Source organism: Pleuronectes platessa, chromosome 9 (assembly GCF_947347685.1).
Source record: "Pleuronectes platessa chromosome 9, fPlePla1.1, whole genome shotgun sequence".
Taxonomy (NCBI): Eukaryota; Metazoa; Chordata; class Actinopteri; order Pleuronectiformes; family Pleuronectidae; genus Pleuronectes; species Pleuronectes platessa.
The window spans coordinates 18,031,011-18,050,897 of NC_070634.1; the positions used below are offsets into that span (position 1 = coordinate 18,031,011).

At 40.2% G+C, this 19,887-nt stretch overlaps 1 protein-coding gene across 1 annotated transcript; it reads right to left on the reverse strand.

Annotated features, from left to right (window-relative positions):
• Positions 1-1,387: 1,387 nt before the first annotated feature.
• ppp1r2 (protein phosphatase 1, regulatory (inhibitor) subunit 2) lies at positions 1,388-19,775 on the reverse strand. Its single transcript, XM_053430783.1, has 6 exons — positions 19,383-19,775; positions 9,233-9,340; positions 8,675-8,758; positions 6,201-6,307; positions 4,698-4,883; positions 1,388-4,087 (listed from the first exon to the last, which is right to left on the reverse strand). Exons 1-6 carry the CDS (start codon positions 19,511-19,513, stop codon positions 4,068-4,070), a joined length of 636 nt encoding a protein of 211 aa, XP_053286758.1. The 5' UTR covers positions 19,514-19,775; the 3' UTR covers positions 1,388-4,067.
• Between the last annotated feature and the right edge of the window lie 112 nt (positions 19,776-19,887).

Below are 19,887 nucleotides of genomic sequence, written 5' to 3' on the forward strand. Positions count from 1 at the left end.
GATCATACACATTCTAATCAGACACACTATGATCATACACACTATGATCTTACACACTATGATCATACATGATCAGTGTGTCCAACATGTGTTATTTCATTCAGCAGTTGAGATTGAGAATAATCCTGCGGTGATTTGCGCTACAAACGTTACGTTGCGGTTGAATGAAAACGGCAGATGATGCGTTCAGGCTCAGTTGTAGGAGCCCACACTACATGTGGGATAATCCCCGCACGAACACGGACCTCTGCTTCATCCTATTAGAATTACTGGAAAGTCAACAAGGAGACAGATGTGTTGTGTTCCAGCGCCACCTGACGATCAGAGCAAGGCACTGCCACACAATATCACACGATATCAAACCAACAGATTTTAAATATAGTGCTTTATCAAACTACGGCGGCCATGAGGGTAAAAACAACATTTCAGATTATTGTAAAACTGGGATATTCGACAGTTGCTTTATTTATTTTTAATTATATCCAAAACCAAACAATATCTTTCTTTCTTCATGGAGCCAGCTGTCTCCATTAATTTCCTAATGAAAGGACCCATTAACTTTTGCTTAGGATCCAGACAGGGAGGTGGATCCTGGATTTATTAATCCATCTCTTTCTTTCACATTGCAAAACTTTGTTTCTTTCTTTGTTTTGGACATCTTCTCTTATTCATGACGAAATAATTCATGGATCTTGATGAAAAGATACATTTAGGGAGCTTATGTCTATGCGTGTGTACAATTTGGTGCGGCTTCACTGATTTCCGGGAATTGCCGGGCTAGAACTACTAAACAGATTTCTACATATGTGCTACAAATAACCGAATTGTTCCCATTTGATGTGAAAAACAAGCAGACCCGATGCGTCTCAGCAGATTCACCATCACTATGAAAATGATCGTCCTTAGTTTATTTTAGAGTAACAATGGCATCAGGGTAACGAGAAAAGACAAATTAATGGAATACCTGACACCGGCAGATTTCAAATCTTTGCAGTTAAATGTTCCAGTGGCTGAAACCAGTGGCTGCCTGAATTCTGAACAAGTACTATTTAAACATAAAAATCTAATCTCTACAGCTTGCTTTGAAAATGGCTGAAGCTTATTTTCCCATTATGGCTAGGTTTTTTAAAGAATTAGTTTGATAACATGGATGGCTGACTCATGTAAAGATTAGAACATGCTAATTGCTAATTGGCACATGATCACAGAACAAATTCACTTAGCTTCTCATCTAACTCAAGGACAAGAGAAAAGAGGAGAAAAAAAGAATCGCATTTCTTCCGAAGACTTCAGTCAGGGATAGTGTCAGTGAAATCTGATCATCTGCAGCGTTCAGTCTTTAGGTCTCTTACACTTCCGATCAAACATAAACCACAACAGACAGCGGTTCCTAACAACATCTGTTTAATAATAGACGAAACAGAAACAGAATGCACACGATCTGATGATTAAGAACATGCAGACGGGAAATGCAAACAAAAACCTGGATTAAATATCCACATCTTGGGGACAGACACAGTGCAATGATGGGACTGCTTAACAGTCTGTCGTTCTTGGAAAACAAACCGAACAAGGGGAAAACGGTGCAAAAAAAACTAAGCGTGAGACTGGACAGAAGACATGGAGCATAGCCGGCTCATTTTACACACATGTACATAAATGCATAAGAGGCACATTTGACAGGTTATAACACCTACGGCGGTGATCACATCAGTCATGTTTCGGACAGTCATGTCCTTTTTGTCTCCAAAGAGAAGATAAATCTATCACCTCAGCCTCTCCTCAATTAACCTTTCTATCCGTTTACGAAGACAACAACAACGATGTCGAAATCTGTTATTCAACATCATATTCCTGTTTTTCTACAACAATCGTGTCATCATGGATGTTTTGTCCACTAACTAGAATCGAGGGTTCTTGTTGGTCTGTGGATATAAAGTAAATAAAAGTATTTTCTTTCACGTCAATCATAGTGATAAAAAAAAAAAAAAATGCCACCACATACTATACAAGAAAGAAAAAACACTGCAAACGGACCTTTGCAGTTGTCTTACTGTTTGTTGTATTTGTAAAATGCTAAATCTTAACACTTCCGCTCACAATGAAGAATTAAAGGGTCAGAGGAAAATTTAAGAAATCACAACACAAGATGCACTCTGATACATTTCATGTCACACGTTTGTCTCTGGGCGTGAAGTCACACGGTGTGAATTGTGAGTAATTCTCAACAAACTTAGTCCACAACTATTTTAAAATGCAATGTTTAGGTTTGAAACACAATAAATTGATTTTTTATTTTAAGACTTGACAGCAACTTCCTTGACACTTGTAAGAACCTTGAACATAAAAAAAAAAATCGTAGAAACGCCCCCTCTAGTGGTTGAACTAACCCACCAAAATCCTCTTTAATTAAAATCAGTAGCATCAATAAAGAAACTTTCTTTGACAGTACAAACTTGCAGACACTAACAAGTAGATCAGACATTAAATTAAGCATCATGTCATATAAGACCGGTGAGAAACTAAACCCAAACTATTGTATTGTCCCTGTCTCATAAATAACTTACTCACAGATCCTGTAAAATGAAGCTCACAAGATGAAAACGCACAACTTCTCCAAGCAAGGTAACAGTGAGCAATGGTTTGTTCCATGTCAGATCTACATAAGAGCCTTGTTCTTAAAGCTTTAACTTGTTAAAAGACAGAAGCCATTTCCGACAGGACACTGTCCAGTTTATCAGTAGCATGTGTTGAACCTCAAGTGAGGGACTTCACTACGGTCCACTCCTATGAACCTAAAATGCCTTCAATGCTGACATCTCTACCAGGAAAAACTTTTATTTTACCAACACGTCCTGCAATCATCTTTCACCAAATTACTCATGGACAGGAGAAAAAGGATGAAATGAAAATTTAAACGTCGAGTTTCTACTCAAAAGAAAAACTGTGCCTCTTTAGAAAACGTATATGCCAAATATATAAGTGGGTTCAATTGAGTAAAGGCCTGGGATCTGGTCCTATGAGGTGTGCATGTTTGTAAAATTGACAGAATTTGAAATGAGGTTTGGTGTCCTGCTCTTGCTTGTAAATAAAAAGCACTAAGGGAAAGTGCCAATGAATGTAGTATTTAAATCTAAGTGGTTTTAACTTGATGTTTGGGGGGGAAAAGCCTTTTTACTGTGAGAAGCACAGACACTAACATACGTATTAGTTAACAGTGTTCTTTTTTAATGAATTACAGAATGTGTAGGCTATGTTGTCATCTACTGAGAAACTAATATAACAGATGCTAAATTATTGTGTCATCATAACACGTAAATAAATGTCATGTAAAGTGAAATAATCCTATTCTGATGGCACAGCATTCTAACCATATATCAGGATGTGAACAGGGGTAAAAAAGGAGAAAGACAAACAACTAAACTGATCTTAATTTTGTCCAACTTTTATCATGAGAAGAACTGAAGGTGGAAAACTGCAGCAGAGTGGTGGGTCACACAGCAAAACAAAATTAAGAGCGCACCAGGCACATGCGCTTTCGTCATGTCTCAGAAATGTCTTCCGTGAGGCTGTGGGATTTCCCCTAGCGAGCTCCAAGACTGGTATAGTGGCTCCGCAGCCTGCAGAGGGACTGAAGTGGCCAGAGGACAGTTCTGGTTTTCAGACTGTTTATTTTTCTTTCCTTCATTTTTCTTTTTTCTTTTTGAAAAGGCCTTCAACCTCCTGTCAGGATCAGAATCACATATTCCTCAGTCCAGACAAGGTGGCCAGAAAAAATTCTTGGCAGCAGGAGAGTGAGAAGACGGGGCCAACAGTCTTCACGTGCGTGTTTGTACTGATTCTGGAAGGTTAAAAAAACAGTGTGTGCTTGTAGCTCAAATTGCACAGTTCTATGGAATAGTAGAGACTGACAGGTGACTGTGAGGTTATTGGCTGTTGAGAGGCGTTGTATGGGTGCTGAAGCGCTGTGTGCTCTGTGGCCCAGCGCTGAGAACACAGAGCGCAGTAGCATCGTCCGTCTGGATCTAGAGCTGACACACAGGGTAAAGGTGGGAGAGAGGCCTCGTCTACGAGTCCAGAGAATCAGCTGGGAGAAAAAACAAGAGACAAAAAGGCAGACATTAGATTTAAAAGAAAACGGAAATATATCTAATTTCTTTCTCCCAATAGAGGAACTGGTAGAGATCATGAAAAAATGCAACATCTTGTTTTTTTGTGCACTAAACTGAAGTGTTCATTCTCGAGATAAAGCCTCTCCTCTTGCCAATAGTTATTAGGCAATCGTTAAGACTCCAGCCTTGGGGCTAAAGATTTACCTTTTGTTAAGAAATAATAGTAGACATTTCTAGAAAAGGTTTGCAATACTGGATTTAGCAGATCTAACAATTTGGAGTTATAACGCACTGTGCTGATGGGTTATTATATAACTTTTAGACAGTTAAACCTGCTCCCGATTCACAGTTGTGTCAGAAACTGAACCACAGTGCAGCACAAGCAGCAGCCAGTAGTTTCATTTAACGACATCCACACTGACAGCCTGCATCGATGCACAAAGACAGGATTTCTACTTATCCCAGCGACATTTCGAATTTGTACTCTACTACGACTCTTTCCACACACTGAACAACCTACTGGACTGAAAACTGTAAAAAAAAATTATCCAGACGTGCGCAGGAACACAGTCTCCCTCTCTTTACCTTCCTGTGGCGGGTCGACACTGATCTCCTCCTCCTCCTCCCTTGCCTCTTCTGTGTCGTCCCTCATTTCCTCGTCTGCATCCTCGTCCTCTTCTAGTTCGCTGGCGATGAGCTGTCTGGCCAGCTTGATGTTTAAGCCCTCATTGTAGTGCATCTTCCTCATCATCTGAAAATTGTTCTTTTTGGCTGCATGGGAAGTGACAAGTTGTACATAGAATTAGCACCTTGCAGTTAGAAGCCTGCAACAATCAGTTATGGTGTTAAAACATGGCCAGAACACAATATGTGGAAAAACATTATGATGTAAAAGTGAAGTTGATCTTTCACCTTTTAGATATGAAATTGAATTGCTTTATAATTTTGTCCTGTTTGACATGTGTATAAAAGTGATTCCCTGAAAGGGTTCCAGGGATAGTGGGACACACTGTACTGCTGGCATAATGCATCCTTGGGTTCAACTTGTTCATCATTCCCCTAAGAAAGGTTGCTGCATGCATGTACTTTTCCCACATTCATACATCATAGCTGACTTACTTTGAAAGGGTTCAAATGTTATTAGGACACAGTGATGAGTCTTCAGTTTTTACATTCACATTAATGGTAACTGTACTGAAATGCATTGTATAACTGCAGTGCAGTTCCTGGAGCATGGGTGTCATGGCTGTGTTGAAATGACTCTACTAATCAGAGTATATTGAGAATTGTGTGATGTTCACATTAAGAGCTAAACAGGAACAAATATATGCATACAAATATTCCTTCATATTTTAATTTTCTTTAACCTGAAAAGTGAATGTGCGTGTCTTCTTCTACAACTCTAAGAATGATGTTATAACTTTCAATGGGTGGCACAGAGTGGCGTGTTTAGAAATGTGTCTCATGAACTGCTGAAGCAGCAGATCTGCCAATGAAGTACATTGACTGGATTTGCAGTTTCCAAACTAATCCCTGCTTTTACCTGCATAGTTCAGATACAAATGGAGGCCCGGAACTGTTATACAGCTCTACTGACCACTTTGCATATGAGAGGTGTGTGTATACAGAAGAGCAATGTCAAAGAACAGTCAAAAGCAACCCGATACTCTATGTGTGTGCGTATGTGCAAACTCCAGCCCTTTCCCAAACCAATCCCTCCCCATCAGCACTTCCCTATATTTTGCATTTGTTAACCTCTTGGCAACAGAGGACGCTGTGTTTTAAAGACACTTTATGTGCGTTCACATTGATGTCACTTTCAACCGAGGAGATTTTGGCAAGAAGAGAAATTAAGTTTGATCTCTCAGTTGCTAAACAGTTGTTTATAATGCTATCACTAGCTGTGTAGCAACAGCAAATGTCTCACAAATACGTCTATATTATATATAATATATACAAGTCTAGAGATGGATATAAATCTCTTGTTTAGCTGTTAACACATCTGAAGGTCATGATATATTATCATAATATTCTTCTGAAACTAGATAAATAAAAGGTAGCACTTGGCACGGACGAGTTGGTGTTTACCTTGTTCTTCAGGAGACAGCTCCTCTTCCTCCTCTTCCTCCTCCTCCTCACTGCTCTCTTCCTCTTTGTTCATGAAGCGATGGTCTGAACCCTCTGCTGCAACAAGCCTAGAGAAGACAAAAGACACAGATATAAAATAAGTACACACATTTTCAATTAACTGCCTCTTTGGATTGAATCAATTCACATTTTACCTTTTAATCTGCTGTGTTATCATTTTAAATGAACACAAAACTAATTATAAATAAAAGATCAGTAGCAACCCCCCCTTCAGTAATTGCCACAAAAAAAAGACTTATGATAGAGTCAGACATTGGAAGAACACAGATGGAGAGATGTTATGCAAGGGGGAGGAGAGAGTAGGCACAGTGAGAGTGTGTGAGTACTCAAGCATGATACCGAAATAAGAAGAGTTACGCTGCCCATCTCTCATGCTCACAAAAAGCTTCAACAGCAGTGGACAATGTGAATAATGGTTCATGGCTCGATGGATGGTTGTGAATATGTGGAACTGCCCCGAGGAAGCTACACATTTATTGCACTTCTGTTCATCTCAACTGGCCTGATTCAGCCAGGGAGAGAAGACTGTCTATGTTGCTGCAGTTTCAGTGTCAGATACACAAAGTGGATGGAGGAAGACTCAGAGACAGGAAGGAAGAGATGAGGTGTAACTGAAGCAGTGATGCAGGTGAAACTTGTGAGTGGATGTGACAGATAAAACAAGAACAAGAGGACAGAGGAGAAGAGCAACTTGTTTACCATCTGGATGGTTTAGTGTAAAACAATGGAAGGCACTCTTTGCGGACATAAATAAAATGCAGCTAATTGACTTGCAGGCCCGGAGCTAATCACTATCTTATCTGTGGCACACACACACACACTCAAACGAGCTCATCCCATCCCTGCATCAACCCACTTATGCAAGCACCGATGGCCCACAGCAAATACACTCAAGCTCCTATGACCATCCAGCAGACAGCTCCCTGTGATAGTTGGATGTTTCTTCACACAGACTTAGAAAAATACTAAAGTTCAAAGGTTCAGGGTGGGGCTGCTCCCCTGAGAGAGTGAACATGTTATTCACAGTCCTGCTCCACTTCTGCTTTGGCTCACTTACAAGGAATTATTCTATTGAAACAGATATGGTTAATGTACACATTTTTTTTTTACATATTAACCCACAACACATTCACTCACAAAACAAAGACAATCTTTTTTAAGCTAAAATGTCCATTCAAAGCGGACAACAACATGACAATTCGCTAATTATTAATACTTCTCTTGTATCGTTCGTTAAAAGATAATCTGGATACAGCAAAATGTCCCTAAATACAAAATATGTGGTATTCATAAGCACGTTTTGACTGAATTTCAATGTCATGTCCCTGGTAGCATAATAACGATTTTGATACAGTTGTTGAGCAGCATGTCCACTGCAGCCGGTATTATTTAAAGCTGTTGCTCATATTGCATAACTCTTTTTGTCCCCTGGAATTCAAGCCCATTGTTTCAGGATCAGCAGCTTGTGTGGCTGAGAGGAAAAAATTCAGGAAGTTGCTCAATGAAAAAAATAAATGCTGTCAGATGACGTTAAACAAACACGTTTGTGTCTGCTCCCTCTGTGACCTTAAGATATCTCCACCTACAGTGCAAGCCCCTGATGTAACAGAGCTGCAGTGAGAATTCTGTTCTTGGTGCTCAATGAGAAGTCTGAGAACATGACACATTTACTGCCTTTACCAGGGTTCTCTCAGCTTTATTCTTCTCTTTCAGCATAAAGTGGATAACGTTTGTCCTGATACATTTAGTGAATCCAGCCTGGAGCATCGTCAAGCAGTGCATTCTGCGAGTGAGTGCCTTGCCCGCTGTCTCTGCCAGCTGTGTGTGCATAGACTACAGTATATGACACAACTCTGCCTGTATAACTGAGGCTAAAGCTGGACAATAGCCTTGAGCTGCTGCAGCACTGGATACCTGCCGACCTTAATCCAAAAACTGGCTCTGGGGTGTGCAGTACAAGAGATTATTTTATACCAGAGTGACAAACATTAACAGCTAAGAAAAATAAATCTAGAATAAAGGATAAAAAGACACCCATGTGTTTGGGGAAGGGTAACAACGTTTCTACAATAGTGGGGTCATATAATGTATTTTCAAAAATGTTTCTTTGTGTAATGTCACAATAAAGTGTCCACAGAGTGTCTTAGGACGTCAGAGGCTAGACAATAAAATACTCCTTATCAGTTAAAGATATGAAACATTCTTGTTGGAGGAAAAGGACATTGGACTGTGTCCAGGTGTGGCTTATCAGGGCACCTGAGAGCACATTTTCCCTTTTACCAAACATATAAAATGCTACACATTGTACCAGCAACTAGAAAGACAGTATAACCTCAACATCCTTCCTGTCATCACTTGCTTTCTCCTTTCCTCTCTACCTCTGTTCTTGGCTTGCGCTCAGGTTTCATTCTTACTTTGATGCCAGGTCATCGGCTGCAAGTCCAGCGTGGCTTTCCGAGTCACTCAGTGCGCCCTCATCTTCGTCTTCCCCCACCATCCTGAAAGAGAGGAATTAACCAAATAAAGATAAGAGGGTAATGAGGTGAGTGGGGGAAGGATTAAGCAGGAAAGAAAATATAGAAGGTCATACTGACTGAGAGATGGAGAGAAGAGGAGGAGAGGAAAGAGGAGAGAGAGAAGAAAGGTCTGTGACTAAGGTGACCTTCCCTGCAGCACACTGACATATTGGATTACAGACCTGCTGAGACACCCCTGTTACACCAACACATACACACATCAACACACAAACACACACAATACACCAACTTAACTGTACAATTTCAAAAATGCTTAATCATCATCTTTAAAAAATATGAAATGTTCGTAATGGAAATATTTAGTGTCGTCACAGGTAAGCATTTTTGCAAGGTTCAATTAAATGAATGTCTTTGAAACATAAAACAAAGATTAATTTAATTTAAACAGTTATCAATAGAAACAAACAATGATCTGTTTAGTCCGAAGGCTCTGACCTGTTGTAAGGTGTGCTGGGTTCGTCTATCTTCATCAGGCCGTAGTCTTTGTCGGCTGGATGGTACGTGGCCAGGATGTTCATCTCATCCCATTTCTGCGATTTCTTCCTGTAAACGGATTTAAAAAAGCAATGAGATGAAATTGACGGAGATTTGACGTGGACCACCATGCACCAGCTACTCACCCACAACCACATCCTAAAGGGAGTAGAGCAACCAGATTTAATCTAGGACTGAATGTGCCCCAGTTTCCTCTGACTGTATTATTTTGGGAACATGTAGATTTATAAAAAAATGTGTGTCGATGACAAATGTCATCGACACACATTTTGGCTCCCTCAGATTTTCAGGAAATGACACGGTGTATGCTTTTGTGTCAAGGCAGTAGGATGGAGGGGATTGAGCAACTGTCAGATTGAGGTTAAAAGTTTATCAAATATTTGATACAAATGCTATTACAAGAGTGGATTTTTGAAACAAACCGGTTTCTAATCCCCCATAACCTCATCTCGGGAACAAGTTTGTCACCTCTCCATCAGGGCATTTTGTTCACAATCACACTAATCCTTGCTCCCCTTTCAAATCAGAGGAAATGAACAGAAACAAATAATAAATCAGCACCAAATGAGAAATACTTTTGGATAGGATAAAGAGAACACCTGCCATTATATGGGGAGATCAGGTGGATCTTTGTCCAAATATTAGTTTTTTTACAGTAAATTGAAGTATGTATTTCACATCTTTCTAAATTTATGTCATTTGGTTGCTGTTGCCTCACTCATGTCTTCTTTTCTTTATTATTTATTTAGTATTTTACAGTTTAATGCCCCACCTTTTTTATTTTCCCTTAGCAGTGTTTACTTATTCATTCTTTTTAAATCTTAAGTCTGAAACCTAACATTATAAATCTAGGTTCTACTTGGCTCCCCCTCTCCTCTCCTGCCAAGATACTGTACATCAGCCTTGACCTTCTTTATTGACCAAAAGATTGTGTATCATGGGAGACGGACAGGAGGTGTGAGAGAGGAGCAGTGTTAATTTTGGCAGCTGTTTTTGATTTAGTCTTAGTCTTAGGACGAAAATGCATATTAGTTTTAGTCACATTTAGTCATTTTTATCCTTCTTAGTTATAGTCTAGTTTTAGTCGACGAAAACGAATTACATTTTAGTCTAGTTTTAATCACATTTTGTAGCCACATTAAACTCCTTTTCTTCTCTTCTCAGGCCCAGGGAACCTGTGTTGTGTCTAAAACTGCAAAATAGTCTAGCTTGCAGTACTTAGGTTGTCCATTAGATATCCCTACCAGCATAGGTCTATAGCAGGGGTCGGCAACCTCAACTTACTTATTTTGCCCCCTCTTCCCCCAAATAAAATGTGTCTGGAGCCGTAAAACATATTTGATAACAAAGCTAATAAAGTTAAATATAAAGTTATACTATACTAAACTATAGTTTGTTGCATTAACGAAATTATAGAACGACAATGAAGAAAACTCTTGACATTTTATTGCTATTTGTACCTGTTACAACAAAGGAAAACACTGAACACTTATGAAGAGAAGAAAATACAGAGGCAAGTGTAGGCCTACTTTGAAAATAAATTAAACACAGAACTTTGTAGGGCTATTTGAGTCCTCCCAATATTTGTGGGAAATGTATGAAATAAGAAGTACCCTATTTTGAAATAAATAAAAACGTATAGCTGCAGCCTAATAGCTTAGAAATATACATTTAGTTTTAAATGTCAAAAAAAAAAAGTGAGAGCAGGTCAGGCTGGAGGCGAACACAGAAACTGAAGCTCGGTACAAACCACCTGCAGCTTCTGCTCTGATCAAGAAGCTGAGGCGCTGATCTCTGAGCAGCTGAGACCAGAGAAACTCTGTGTTTTCACTGTTTCCACTGTTAAGAAGCAGCTTCACATGGACGAGCTCAGATCTTGTGTCTCTGAGCGAGTGAGCGGGGCGGGGGGCGGAGCCTCGGAACCGGTGCGCTATCTGGGGTGCACAGACACACACAGACACACTCACTCGCCCGCTCCTGATACTTCATGACGGCCTGATACGATGATGTTTTAAAAAATTATTGTGACTTAGTCAACCACCAACATTTTCGTCTCGTCTCGTCAAAGAAAGTTAAAATAGATTTAGTCATAGTTTTTATTTTCAAAGATCCGTTTGCGTTACGTCTTCGTCATGGAAAAAAGATCGTTAACGAATATTTTTCGTCATAGTTTTCGTCAACGAAATTAACACTGGAGAGGAGAAGTTACATCCTCTGCATGCTGTTATGATTCAGTGGAGCTCACCTACCTCTCTCCCTCACCAAAGTTTTTGAAAATATGCAAATAATATATTTTGCCCGACCTGTAGCCGCAAAGAAAGTACAGTTCTCAAGACCCTAGATTATCTGCCAATCCCAAAAAGATTAAGAAATCAATTTTCCTTTCTATCCTTGTCCTACAGGACAAACCCAATGTCTATGACACAACCTACAGTTTTTTGATGGAAAGTTGTGTGTTGTACACTATTATGCTACCAATAACTTGAAATTGGTTAATAAATCAATCCATGTTGTGGATGCTGAACCAAATTGATTTATAGATGCTACACCAACCTTGACAGTTCACATTGGCATTTAGCTTTATTTCACAATCTGCAGAGAGCTACATGGATGGATTTAAAGGGCATGTGTATACAACTTAAAAGCAGCCTGAAATAAAAAATGTACAATCCCTTCCTCAAATCAAACTGGCACACCAGAACGTTAAATGGTAATATACAGCAAATTAGGGATCACTGTGGAAAGAAACATTCTATTAAGTCAAGTTCAAAAGGTTCCACTCGGTTACTGTATTTCCTTGTGGACTAGGAAACAGCTCAGTAAACAAGCAGACATACAGGCCAAGGCTGTTGCTCCAGATAAAATGTCCTTGACTAAAATACTGAATAAGCTCACTCATTCTATTAGATCGGCTGTAATGTTGGTTGTGTCCTTTTCTGCAACACATATACAACTACAAAACCCAAATAGTGTGTATACCTTAACAAACGCATATAGCCAACCTATAAAGCATTTTTTTTTTTTTTATCTTTACTTGGATCCAAAACGACACCAAAATATGCACTGTGATGGAAAATCGTTACAACAAAGACGGGCCGGATGAGGTCTTTCTGTGTAGAGTTTGTTCTGTCCGCGTGTGTGTGGGTTTTCTCTGAGTACCACAGCTAATTTCCACATTAGAGAAACATGCAGCTTAGGGGAATCAGAGACTCGAAATGGCTTTTACATATCAGTGTGAGTGTGAATGTTAGTTTGTCAATATATATCCGCCTTCGATACACTGGTGACCCATTCAGGGCTCCAACTCCCTTAAGACCCTATAAGACCAAGCTGCGATAAAAAAAAAATGCCTGAGGAGTCCCCTCACAAAAAAAATCCAGACAATTTCAGTCACTAGTTTTCTAGTTTCATCAGCTATTTCTAAAGCAAGCTCAGGCACCATTCAAACCTAACAAAACATGGGTCTTAGGTGATATGATCAGTTTCACACCTGGCATTAGAAGGAGTCTCCAAATGCGGCCCCAGTGAGCACTTGTGAACAGCTCTCATTCCCCTGCTCTATATGTAAATAAACACCACTCCTGACCATTTCTCTGCAAAATGGCAACAGACAGCAACTCTGTGTTAACATCATGGTGGGTGTTACTGATCGTGTGGTCCTTCAGTCTGGTGGGTTTTTGGTTACACAATCCAGAAGCAGCCCACCTTGTTCTACTTCAACTGAACTGATGCTCCCCTTGAATCCACGCTGGTCCATTCAGAGCAAATCATCACAAACACTGTAAAACAATGATAATGTACCTGCTTTTAAAAAGTTTAAAAAATAAAACTGACAGCACACACTAAATAGAGCTGTATCGCTCACGTGATGATGACAATCTCGAGGTTGGCCAACAGCTGTGACATAACGCTCTAGGGAAACTCATTAAACAGAGTGAATCATCACTGAGATGAGCTGCTATCAAGTAGCCTAGTAAGAGGGGATAGGTCCAGCGTGCGTCCTGCGCTCCACACTCCAGACTGCAGCAGTGATGGGAGACAGTGGCTTAAACTGAGATGCAGAAAATAAAACGCTGGTACCACAAACCAAAAACAATTGGGAGGGAGGTGAATATCACCCTGAAGCAGTGTTAATTTCGTTGACGAAGACGATGACGAAATATATTCGTTAACGACCTTTTTTCCATGACGAAGACGAGACGAAGACGTAACGAAAACGAATCTTTGAAAATAAAAACTATGACGAAATCTATTTTAATTTTCGTTGACGAGACGAGACGAGACGAAAATGTTGGTGGTTGACTAAGTCACAATAATTTTTAAAACATCATCGTATCAGGCCGTCATGAAGTATCAGTAGCGGGCGAGTGAATCTGTGTGTGTGTGTGTGTGTGTGTGCCTGTGCGCTCCCAGATAGCGCTCCGGTCCGTAGCTCCGCCCCCCGCCTCGCGCACTCGCTCAGAGAGACACAGTGAAAGCAGAGCGCGTTCTCGTGGAGCAGCCTCTCAGTGACCGACTGCTTCTTAACTATGGAAACAGTGAAAACCAGAGTTTCTATGGTCTCAGCTGCTCAGAGATCAGCCTCAGCTTCTTCATCAGAGCAGAAGCTGCAGTTGGTTTGTACCGATGTTCAGTTTCTGTGTCCGGCTCCAGTCTGACCTGCTCTCCCTTTTTGTTTTCACATTTAAAATTAAATATATATTTTTAAGCTATTAGGCTGCAGCTATATGTTTTTATAGAAAAGGAGTTTAATGTGGCTATTAAATGTGACTAAAACTAGACTAAAATGGAATTAGTTTTCGTCGACTAAAACTAGACTAAAATGGAATTTGTTTTCGTCGACTAAAACTAGACTAAAACTAAGAAGGATTAAAATGACTAAAAGGTGACTAAAACTAACATGCATTTTCGTCAAAAGACTAAGACTAAGACTAAATCAAAAATAGCTGCCAAAATTAACACTGCCCTGAAGGATGATTCTAATCGATTTTACACGTCCGTCTTTCACTCCAAATAAACATTAATTATATGATTTATTGTCCTGTCCATAGAAAGGCAAATAACTTTGGTTGAGAAAAATATGGAAATGTTTTTTTAACTTTTTCCATGTTTGTTATAATTTTTTTTAAAGAAAATAAACATTTATAAACATGGTCAACTTATCTAAAAGGAGTAAGCATTGATTTTAAAGGTTTCCTGTAAAGTTCTGCCCCACTTTTGCTTAAGCAAAACATTTTCAAAAATGATATATTAATTGACCAATAATAATTAAAAAAAAAAAAAAAAAATCACATTCTTGAGGGCCATGTTGATCAATGATAAGCAAAATAACCAATGTTTTGGTTTCAAAGCATGATTATCTTTTCTTTCCTAAAAAAAAAATTCTGTACGAGTTTCCCTGATTATTCCGGCACTGTTTGGTAAACAAAAAAAAGTACCAATCATTGCTCTTTAAGCCTCCACAGTCGGCAGTTGCTCAGTAAAGGATTACATGACAGATATCCAACTAGATTAAGGGAGTAAAAGAGTTTCTTGAGCTCCTGTCATCTCTCCATACGTAAGAGAAAAGGGGATTCAGGAGAAGCGGATTAAAGAGGAGGGACTAAAAACTGGATACACTCAACACATCAGTGGATATAAGGTCATGATGTGGAAATATGTGTCGCCTGCTACGAATTAGAAAGTAAAGTAAGTCACGTCAGTGTTGGTTGTTGCATATCTAAAATCTGAATTAAGCCAAAAGGCCCAAAACTCCTAGCCTGGATGCCAGACGAATTTAGCCCCGCCCACAACATTTTTGGTCGGGCAGTTCGGTCTGGAGTCGCTCCGTTGGGAAAAAATTATGCCCGACCGGGCCAATCAGATTGTCAGGGCGGGCTTTATACGATGATTGACAGATGATCAACGGTAACGTAATCAACCACGTCATCAAAGTGCCCTTGGGTTGAATTCGTTTTCAACAAACATGCCTGCCGCTGGCGAGCTGAGATGTGTAGATGCTGCCATTGAGTCTGTTTTAGAAGACATCGACAGCGCATTCATTTTGAAAGAGGAACACAGAACGTGGAGGCGACGCCAGAGCACCGCGCTAATCCCTATCGCCCCGGCGCTTGGCTGTTCATAACGGACACTGAAGCGACGCTGAACCGCCGGGCAGCGCTAATAATATCACCCGTTGATCCAGTAGATCGCTGCACGGCTTTGTGCCAGTCACACCGGAGGCTGAAGCACCACGCTGCGCCAAGGCTGCCTCGCGGTGCTTCAGCCTCCGGTGTGACCGGCACAAAGTTTTAACATGGGAGTGGATGGGAGCCAGCTGTTATTTAAGGCTTGGCGCTGCGCTGAAGCGTCCGGTGTGAACCCGGCGTTAGTAAATAACTCACAATGCGTTGCTTGGCATACATCACATACTACGTTGCTCTGATTGGTTGTGGGTCTATCCAATTGAGCGAAGAAGAATTTTACTTCCTGGTCAGTTGAAACACGCCCCATAATCACAGCCCAATGGAGCGGTCTCAGACTCACATTCTGACTAGAATTGTGAGTCTGACAACGTCAGGCTACAAAACTCCCAGAAGAACAATATAAAAAAGGTCAAATCTTTCTCATTGTATTAACATTACATCAATATTTCTTCCTCTGTATTAAGAATACGACCGATAATGAAGAGGTACTACCCAGTTCTCAGTTTCACTGCCTTGATGCTCTGAATCCTTAGACTGGAGGTGTTCACCTGACACCTGTTGATTCTGGCTTTATAATCCCCAGATAACTGTGTTAATTGGCTCTGCCGTCAGTCAACTTCAACTGATCTCCACACAGGAGGATAAATGGTCTGAGTGTCCACATTATGGAAAATCAGAGATTTGCCACAGGCCAGTCAAACTGTCCATCACACAGTCAGGATGAGGCTTGTAACACAGTGAAGGACAGATTGAGTTTCATGGAGGCATCCATGAATTATATATGACTAGGTGGGATGTTCATACATCACAGTTAACTAAATAATAGTGGAAGATTGATAGGATAACAAAAAGTCCTCAAGAAAAAACAAAAGGCCTTGTTGTGCCCAAACATACCACAGGAGGTATGGTTTTATTGATTAACATTCATGTGCAGTGGAATATGTATGATTTCAGTTTATCCTAAACCTTAGAAAACACTTAATAAGTTACCTCAGTTAGCCTTTGTAGAGTAGGATAAATATGAAAGTTACAAGGGAAATACACAAATTAAACACGAGGGATACATATTGTATATTCCCAACTTCCAGTGTCCTTAAGGGATAATGGCAGTTTTACTTTATCTTAGTATCTTTATATGTTTAGTTACACAATCACACAATCGTTTTGAATATGCTTTTTGGTTGACTTCTGCAGATTGTTTTTGTCTCCAATAACAATAGAGTGAATAAAAACAGGCATCAAGAGAGCTGCACTCTACTGACTGATCACTGACGGTTACATCTACTGGGTGATGCTGTGACTAGGAATCTGTGGTAGGAAGCTGAATTGTTTGACAGATGGTAGACCAAATGAATGTCGGGTGGTAGGTATTTGTCGAGCTAGTTCAGGATATCCTCTGCGGACTGTAGAATGTGCTAGAATGCAATGTGATATGTTTCCCAAACACACGTGAAGCTGATAAGGAAAAACATGTCTGACCTGTTGCGACTCTCAGAGTGAGCAGTATGGTCGCACCAGAGATGACATACATATCTAAAAATATCTGACAATGTATTTTTTCATAAATTAAAGAGCCAGTTACATTATCAGACATTTTTATAATGTCATGCCTTCAAATCTCCTTCATATTAATGTATTATTGACTTGGAAATCAGAGATTACTTAAATGTTTCATAATGTGTTTTTTACTGAATACCTAATTAAAAAGGAGTCACAATACCAATATCAATACCACCTTTTCTCAAATATGACTAAATTGTCAAGAACACAACCTAATTCAACAGCATCACTCTTCATGCTCAATTTCCTGAGGAAAGAGAAGAGACTGGTAGTTGGCTATGGCAAAGTAGAGCATTGAAATGACTTTATACAGGGGTCAGTGATCTGGAGTGTCTTTGACATCAATTCATAGAACAAGTCAAAGGTCCAGAGACAGAAGTCTATGGATTAGGTGCTTGGATGCACACAGAATTCTTACAGGAAATCTTTTCCCTCAAGTTTCTCAGTTGACTTACATACAGAAAAAAAGTCTTGATTCACTAATAACCATCCTTCAGTGGCTCGATTTCTCACGCTGCAGCTCAGACACTACTATTGCTAATGTCTGGACCAACGGACATGAGAGAAGCAGAAAGATCAAAGAATGATAAAACAGACATTCAACTTAAGTTACCTTACAAGGTAACTGGCAGATGAATATGATAATGAAGCGGACAAAAAATGGTGCTGTGAAATATGTTGTAGATTGATTGCAATAGTTTTAAAATTTACTTCTAATTTGTTTTAAATATAATTTTGAAAATCAAAATAAGAACTCAACGAATGATTCAACCCAAACTCCACTGTTGTTTCAGAGAGATGCTAACGTCCAGCACTGGTCAACCCGACCATAAGACCTTTGCACCAATTAGACAACAGAACAGCTGATTTAGCAGTCGCACATGTCGTCACAGTCTGTATTTTGGCAGATCTGTTGGCACAACAGTTTATTTTCCCTGCAGTACTCTTGACCTCATTCGAAATGTCCTTAGTGTCATGGAACACGCTTGATATTTCAGTCAAGCATCCTCTGCCCTGTTGTGCCCTGGCCAGCATCAGGATGGAGGTTAAACCAGGCAATGTGAGATGTTTTCTGACTACACATCTACAGTTTTACAAGTGTAGACTAATGGGCATGTGAGATGCTGTCAGGAAACAGGAGATTGACAGGAAATATAATAGTTATGGTAAATAATAGGATGAGAAGAGTCTTGTTCAGAGGCTTGTTTACCACAGAACAGCTGTCAGTGGCACACTTCACATCAAGAGTTTGTTGCCAGAGACATAACTCGCTTTGTTTACCTGCTCAGTCATCATGACTCAGATTATGAGCAACACAATACCCTTTTAACTTAAAACTGGAGCAACAAATTAAAGAGCACAATAGCATAAAATCTGTAGCACGCCTGGTATCATACATGTACTGTTTGTCTTACAATATACTAGGGCTGAAAAGACTTGACTGGCACTAATTGATCGACAGAGAGATAATAAGCAGCTATTGTAACGGACCATTAATAGTTTGACAGCAACTATTGTGAAAAGGATGCACATTCGGCTAATATTGGCATTTTAGTATTATATCTGTTGACATTTCAATGCACCAGATGATAAACAGACTGAAATAATAAGATCGGTTGATATTGAACATAATGTTATAAAGTTGTAGCCTTACAATTTACATCGCAGCGTCCCACCTTTCTCATTTTAATGATTTAAGATCATGTAATTTACAAAAGGGACAGCTTAACATGTAACTGAATGAGATATAGTGGGTGATAACGAATAGCATAAATGAATGGTTGCATGAGGACATGAAAATATGGAGTCTTCTACATGTACACCATTTGATATCATATTATATAACACAGCATGTAGATGAGAGCACTTCAGTTCAGGATGGTGATAATTTGCCCTATTATGGCCATCACTGCATGAGGGTTGACATTAAGTTTTTAAACTATATCTTAACTAGTAGTTTACTCGTCAGCAAGAGGTGTTTTCTTATAGTTTAATGTCTCTAACAATATGATTGGTAGTTATCAATCGTTATTCTACATTTAAACACATTTGCTAACGAAATAAGCTAACCAGACACAACGAGTAAACGTTAGCTCTTGGTGCAAGAAACCATTGAGATATTTTTCGTGGAGAAGAAGCCGTTAGCTCGTTTAAAAGTTTTATCACGGGCACCACACACACCAACACACACACACTGACACTGTCGGTTGATACAAACAACCCGAGCGGTGACTTTCTACGCTGCTGTCAGTTAGCCTGCACGTTACAGAAGCTAACAAGTTGTTTAAGCTAGCTAGCGTTACCGGGCGGGCGGACCTCACGACGAGCTGGATGGGGAAACTTACTGCGGGTCGTCCTCCGAGAGTCCAGGGGCTTGTTCGGGATCCTCCGGCGGCAACTCGTCGGGCAGACACTTGACGCCTGTGACGCTGTTCTTGTTTTTCAGGATGCCTTTTATCGGCCGAAGGGCTGCCATTCCCACACGCAGTCTGTCACACCGGCGGACTGAATGGAAACGACTGGAACGTTTCTCTTCAAGCTGGTGTTGTGCTTTCTCTAAATGTCCGCCTCTCAGTTGTCAAAGACCGCTTCGGTTTCAGAAGTGTCCCCGGTCATAACTTAGTGCGGCTCCGGAGGCTCAGGGGGAAGCTAGGCTGGGTCCTGGCGGTTCAGCATGTCTGCTCACCGGCTGCTGCTCTGACTGTGCTGGCGGGGAAACAGCTCCACCAGCAGGAGTGCGAGGCTCCGGAATATCGCGAGATGTGCTGTGACCGTGCTGCCTTCACGTGTTTGGCTCACGCACTGTATATAAACGAGGGTTGACTCCACATGGATAAAGACGACACACCC